The sequence below is a fragment of the Atheta coriaria genome, unplaced genomic scaffold (genome assembly GCF_025399875.1).
Source record: "Atheta coriaria isolate IRGN ID8LTWV9N9 unplaced genomic scaffold, Caltech_Dcor_3.1 hic_scaffold_9_pilon, whole genome shotgun sequence".
Taxonomy (NCBI): Eukaryota; Metazoa; Arthropoda; class Insecta; order Coleoptera; family Staphylinidae; genus Dalotia; species Dalotia coriaria.
In genome coordinates, this window is record NW_027045451.1 from 1042356 (window position 1) to 1048400 (window position 6045).

Here is a 6045-nt window from a genome sequence, read left to right on the forward strand (position 1 = left end):
ATACATTAATTATTTTGCTATAAATAAACTACATGTATTTTTACCTTCGTGTGTACGAAGAGAGCTCATCAATGTGTTGCTGTGTCATGACATTCCTATCGTTCTTGTCAATCAACTCAACTGCATCATGCAGCGGCCAAATATCCCACGACTTGCGATATCCGGCATCCGGTGCGATTTTAATGCCGTTAAACTCGTTCTTCGTCCAGCTCTCCGCATATTTCACGAATTCACGCTCTTTGCTCTCGCGTGTCTTCATCAACAACTGCATTAGACGATCTTTTAGTTGCCTATGATGTTGATGCGGTTCGAAATTCTTCTTTGTCATAGCACTTTGCATGGTGTCAATCAGGCGATTCATAATGAATCGTATTTCGTTAATCTACAACGTATTTATGTAAATTTTGTTAAATTAAAACGTAATTTGACATAATATACCATAACAAGATCTTCGTCAGTAAATTCCACATCAAAAACCACATTTAAATCGTGTTCTGGGTACACAGGTTTATTTCTTTCATTGACTCCAAGTCCGCACAGGACCGACGCATAGGAAGTGCCGTAATAAGATGCTTTTATTACAACTTTCGGCGCGAAAATCAACGGAATAATCGCTGGTAATCCGCGAATATTCGTCATCATTGTAGTGAGACGCAAACTTAGCGTTTCACTACGTTGACTCTTTGAAATATTCGTAGCGACTAACAATCTTCAAATACAAACAAAAATTTGTGTGTAATTTAACACTGTAACACCCTGTATATAATAATATCTTACCTTTCATGTGGGTCCTGTGGTGCGTGATCTAACAGCACGCCATTAATCGAATTACCATCGATTCGCACATCGCCTTTCGTGATATTCATCGAATACACTTTCATCTCCAATGGAGAGAAGGGTCCTCTCAGCTCAACGGTATTCCAGCAGCTCTTTGCAGCTGGCGCTGGCACATGAACCGCAGCAGAGACTGGTAACGCGCTCATCAAAGAGCATTCATCGTCGACGTTTAAATCACTCAAATTTTTGCGGATGTTTTCACGTAGTTCGTGATTTTCCCGCGAGAGGAACGGTTCCTCATATTTCTCGCCATATTCGAGCTCAATCAACATTTGATTGATGGTTTTTGGCTCGCTAGGAGAGAATACTTCCATCGAGACAATGTCTTTCACAGCGGAATAAACAATAGCTCGTAGATCGACGTCTGTTGTTTGAGAACGAAAGAAAGAATTGGCTTTGTCAGACCAAGTGCCATATCGGTTGAAAGTCACGACAGGTTGCACACCGCACAGAACGCATTCCATCGCTTGTGGTGCGAGGGTTTTAGCAGGACCTTCAGGGAGGTGGAATAGTTCGTTGGGGGCAATACGCTCCGTGTTGCCATAATCAACAAACATAATCTAAAGTTTTACAAATCAACACCAACTCATGCTAATAATTCTGTACTTACATTAATCCTGGTTTCGTTTGTTGCAAACGGAATTATATTCAACACGCTACAGCGATAAAACAAGCCATCGTACTTTGCCGCATATAAACCACCTACTTCAATGAGATCTTTATCTACCAAATCCAACGGTTCGATATTTAAACACTGGAGAATCATGTCTAAATTGTCCTGGCAGGTTTGATTCGATGATTGGGCATAGAAATGGCCAGCATCAATGCACTAGCAATAAATAACAATAAAAAACACCATTTTGAAGGCGGGAAAATTTTGCTTACATGTGTTACGCGAATAACAATCTTCTTCTTGGTTAATCCTGGCACCACGCGACTTTCCTGCTTTTTCACTGGTTGTTCTATTAAATTCAGACAACCATTCGTATTTGTTGCGAGATTTAGTTTGATAGCCAAGTCCCATGCATCTTTCGACCTAGTTTACATAAAATTTCAGAAAAATTAATATCATAGCTATAATTTAAACACATTTACTTACTGCATAATCGGAAAAGAAGTATTAAACCTCAATTGCCGCATCCTAACGGCTTTATAAACATCCATATGGATTTTCCCCGGCACCATAGCAACAATTCTCCGTCCGTCAACATTCATCGACGCCGGTTTACGTTTATCTTTGAACGTAACAAACACTTTGCTACAAAACCAAACAATTAAAGCATAAAAAGCACAAATTTAGACTTCGGTTACCTTCTCTGGTCAAAATAAACATCAACATCGTCAGAAATAGGTTTCATGATGTCTTTAATGCGCTGTTCATAAAGTGGTCCAGGTTGATTGAGCGCCATGTTGGTAAAATACACAGTTGAGTTCCGATCCAAGCTATGAATTGTTTTGCACACTTCTTTCTCATCTACCTGCCCAGCATCACAAGATCGCGAGAAATAGTTGGGATAAAACGCACCGGCGATGATTGTTTTCATCAGGAGAACTTTTTCCGAGTCTTTAATCACGATATGTTGTGGACCGATAGGTGGGCGTATATTCATGCTTTCCAGACGGGCTTTGAGCTCTTTTACTAACTCTTCCCAATCTCTCATTGAGCGATATGATAAGTAATTTAACGCGCACCATTTTTTCTCATCCTGGATGTTTCTTAATGAACCATTTGCTTTGTTATTTTGATAAGTCTACAAAATAAAAATTCTTTGCTTTGTTTGGTAACAAAAATACAAATTCCTTACCTGATATAATTTAAGATACGCAATTAAATCACTACAGGAAGCATCAGCCCAGAGTAATTTATTAACATAAGCACTGAGACGATCTTTAAATGGCGTCGCGAAAATATTCGGAAGTGAACAACCAGCCGCCATGATTATACTTTCCTCCAAACAACTGAACATGTACCCCAAGCAAATCAATTTTGATAGTTTTACATCCAGTGGGAGACTCCACATCAGCGTGCCGAGCATTGTAATATCCCCATCGGTTTCAACGACCGTCCCACGACAAGTGGGTAACAATGCGCCTGCCTCCTTTAGGTTTTTAATCGTTGCAACAATATTACTCAAATCTGGCGGATCTAACGCCAGAGCAAGAATAGACTGCGGTAATTCATCAATTTCCAGCTTTTTGCTGAACAGGACCACGCGTTCGAGTGGCGCGCGGAGCATTTCAGGCGGAATGTCAGCAGACATCATGTTTTCATAGAAATCGCGAGTTACCAGACGATAGACACGACCGGAACACACACGACCAACACGACCAGCACGCTGGATACAGTTGGTTTTACTCGCCCAGCTTAATTGTAGCGTGTGGTATTGCGTCATTGTATGAACAACCAGCGTTTTTGTCATGCAGAAATCAATTACTACATATAGATTTAAAATATTAATAAAATGGCGCCACAAGAGTGAAATGTTGACTTACCATAGACAATATCAGGCACGGTAATCGAACTCTCTGCAATATTGGTCGAGAGAATGATTTTGCGCACTCCAGGTCCCGGTTTGGCGAAAACACGTCTTTGTTCATGTCCAGGAATTGAGGAATGCAATGGCACTATCATAAAATTAGCCTTGCCATTCGAACTAATTAAAAAAACATTATATCATCCATTTTTAATAAAATTTTATTCATAACCTTACCTTTCAGCCATTAGTAGATTATAGGCAACTTCAATTTCATGTATACCAGGCAAAAAGACCAATACATGCCCTATAGTATCCTCATCAGTATCAACATGCTTCAATGCAAGCACAAGTTGCACAAAAACATGAAAAATATTCGCAGGGATGCTCACTTCGGAAAAATCATAATCCTGTTCAATCTATACCAAATAAAACATTAAAACTAAATAAATATTAATAGTTCAATAGTACTTACGTCACCCAAATAGGTCAACTCCTCAATGTAATGAATACTTTTATCAAACATCATTGGTTTGTTGACGTCGATGCTCGGAGCTGGAATGTCAATACCCGCGGTAACATTTTTGAAATAATTGGCGAATTTCTCAGTGTCAAATGTTGCAGACATAAGAATAATCTACAATATCACACAATTAATAGCAATAAATAAAGATAAAGTAAAAATAACTTACTTTAACATTCAATGAATTTGTATTCAGAAACCGACGGAGGATGATAAGCAAAAAATCCATCTCCTGGGTGCGTTCGTGCACTTCATCGATGATTATATGCGTGAACTCGTTCAAATCTTTGCGCAAGATGATTTTCTGTAGGAGAACACCAGCGGTCATGTAAGTTAGGATCGTGTCCGGGCCTGTTTGACGATCCAGACCAACCTAGTAATAATTATTTGTGTTTGAATGGATCATTTATATACTTTTAACTTTTAATTTACCTGGTAACCAATAATGGTACCCATTTCCCATCCGCGGTCTTCGCTCACATGTTTCGCAACACTAATCGCCGCTAGTTTGCGCGGCTGTGTCACCACAATGTTGCAATATTCCTGGCGCTCTCTGTACTCGTCCAGGATAAATTGAGGTACTTGGGTTGTTTTGCCACAACCGGTGGCACCGTGTATAATTACCACGTTGGTAACTTGCAACATACGTAAAATCTAAACCACACATTTTAAAATCATAATAATTTATGTAGAAATATATAATTATGGGTAATATTTACTTCAAGTCTTTTTGAATCAATTGGTAATGGAGGCCTTGTAGGTGCAATGAAGACATAATCTTTGTAGATTCTATTTGAAGTCTCCACTCTTGAATCAGAATCGAGGTTTGCGTCTCCGTATTGTGGTAAATCAGTTATGCCACTTACCATTGACATAGGACAAATCTATTTCATAGAGGAATAATTATTTTATAGATAAAACACATAATAAAGAAATAATAATTAATTTAGGAGCGCGTTTCAAAGTAACCAGTAATTTTTCGTCTCATGTGTTTAATCTTTTGTAAATTGGTTATAAACACAATTACTTTAGTAAAAATGCCGGTAAATATTTCCTGAAGTCTAAATATGAATTCCGCGTCGCTCAGTTGTATTCACTTGTGTTTTGTTTAAATAATTTTGTAGTAACGTAACGTGCACCCCAACAAATTAGCTGAAAATCGGGCTTAAGTTAAAGAAATTTGCATTGCAATTTGTAGGAATGTTGGGATCATAATTACAACAATATTTCAAATGTTACCATCAATGTCATGTCTTTAAAGCATATTCTAGCTCATAATTGCTAGAAATTAAAATATTTTTCCTCATTACACAGAGAAAATTAATATAAGCCAACCAAGTTATTCAAATTTCGATGAAATACAGTTTTTCGTAATTCGTAATTTCAAGAGAAGTTAAAAAAGAAATGATTTCTGCGTGTCACTTTGAAACCCGCTCTTAATCCGTCAATTTATCTGTTACCTTAGGTTGAGTATACATTGCATCTTCATATTTAGCAAACTCAGCAAACTGATATTCTTTGCAATAAGATGTTCCCATGGGCGCAACTTCATCATCATCTAAGGCGTCATTATCAACTGATGGTTGCATGCGGCCATTGCATGTGCCCGAGGGCAATAGCTGCACTTTCATGTTGCCAAGCGATTCAATAAATTGTAAATACGAATCCATGATGCTTCAATAACAGTCAAACATGCATGTCACTTTGAAAGAGACTAAATAAAATGCTGCTAATTACCTGTGCACTTGTTGTCATCTGAACTACGAGTTGGTCGAATTAATAAAAGAACTAAACAAAGATCTTACTGCTTTCGAAAATTTTGAAGAACAAGTTGGTTCTGCACAGCACAGGAGAAACTCAACGCACACTCAGCGAATATTCTTAAATGTTTAGTGAGGTTACAGTCATATTGCAGTCGGCTTCAACGGCATGTGTTTCTGCGCAACAAGTATTATGTGTATAATAAGTTGCATACGTTATATTTCATAAAACATTTTTAATTTAAAATTAACTAAAACCTTAAAAATTAACGCAAAATATTAACACAAATAAACAAATATTATTATAATACAAATAATAATATATATTTATGTGTTTTAAAATAAATAAAGCCATTAATTTATAAATTTGTCAATTTTCATTCGCATATTAATAAATCGCAAAATCATTGCGAAATGGCGGCATGGCGACATAATAAATATAAATGATATT

The 6045-nt window shown here is 37.4% G+C and overlaps 1 protein-coding gene across 1 annotated transcript in view; it reads right to left on the reverse strand.

The window, feature by feature from the left end:
- spn-E (spindle E) overlaps window positions 1–6045 on the reverse strand; it is a 29021-nt gene that overhangs the window by 1490 nt on the left and 21486 nt on the right. Inside the window, exons 2-17 of the mRNA XM_065310898.1 lie at window positions 5572–5771; window positions 5295–5508; window positions 4554–4718; window positions 4267–4488; window positions 4004–4207; window positions 3787–3948; window positions 3549–3730; window positions 3331–3491; window positions 2643–3271; window positions 2149–2588; window positions 1937–2095; window positions 1723–1873; window positions 1448–1666; window positions 778–1397; window positions 439–709; window positions 45–382 (exon numbers count right to left, since the gene is read on the reverse strand). Of these exons, the coding sequence (XP_065166970.1) occupies window positions 45–382; window positions 439–709; window positions 778–1397; window positions 1448–1666; window positions 1723–1873; window positions 1937–2095; window positions 2149–2588; window positions 2643–3271; window positions 3331–3491; window positions 3549–3730; window positions 3787–3948; window positions 4004–4207; window positions 4267–4488; window positions 4554–4718; window positions 5295–5504 (4133 nt within the window). The 5' untranslated portion in view covers window positions 5505–5508; window positions 5572–5771. The remainder of the gene's footprint in view (window positions 1–44; window positions 383–438; window positions 710–777; window positions 1398–1447; window positions 1667–1722; window positions 1874–1936; window positions 2096–2148; window positions 2589–2642; window positions 3272–3330; window positions 3492–3548; window positions 3731–3786; window positions 3949–4003; window positions 4208–4266; window positions 4489–4553; window positions 4719–5294; window positions 5509–5571; window positions 5772–6045) is intronic.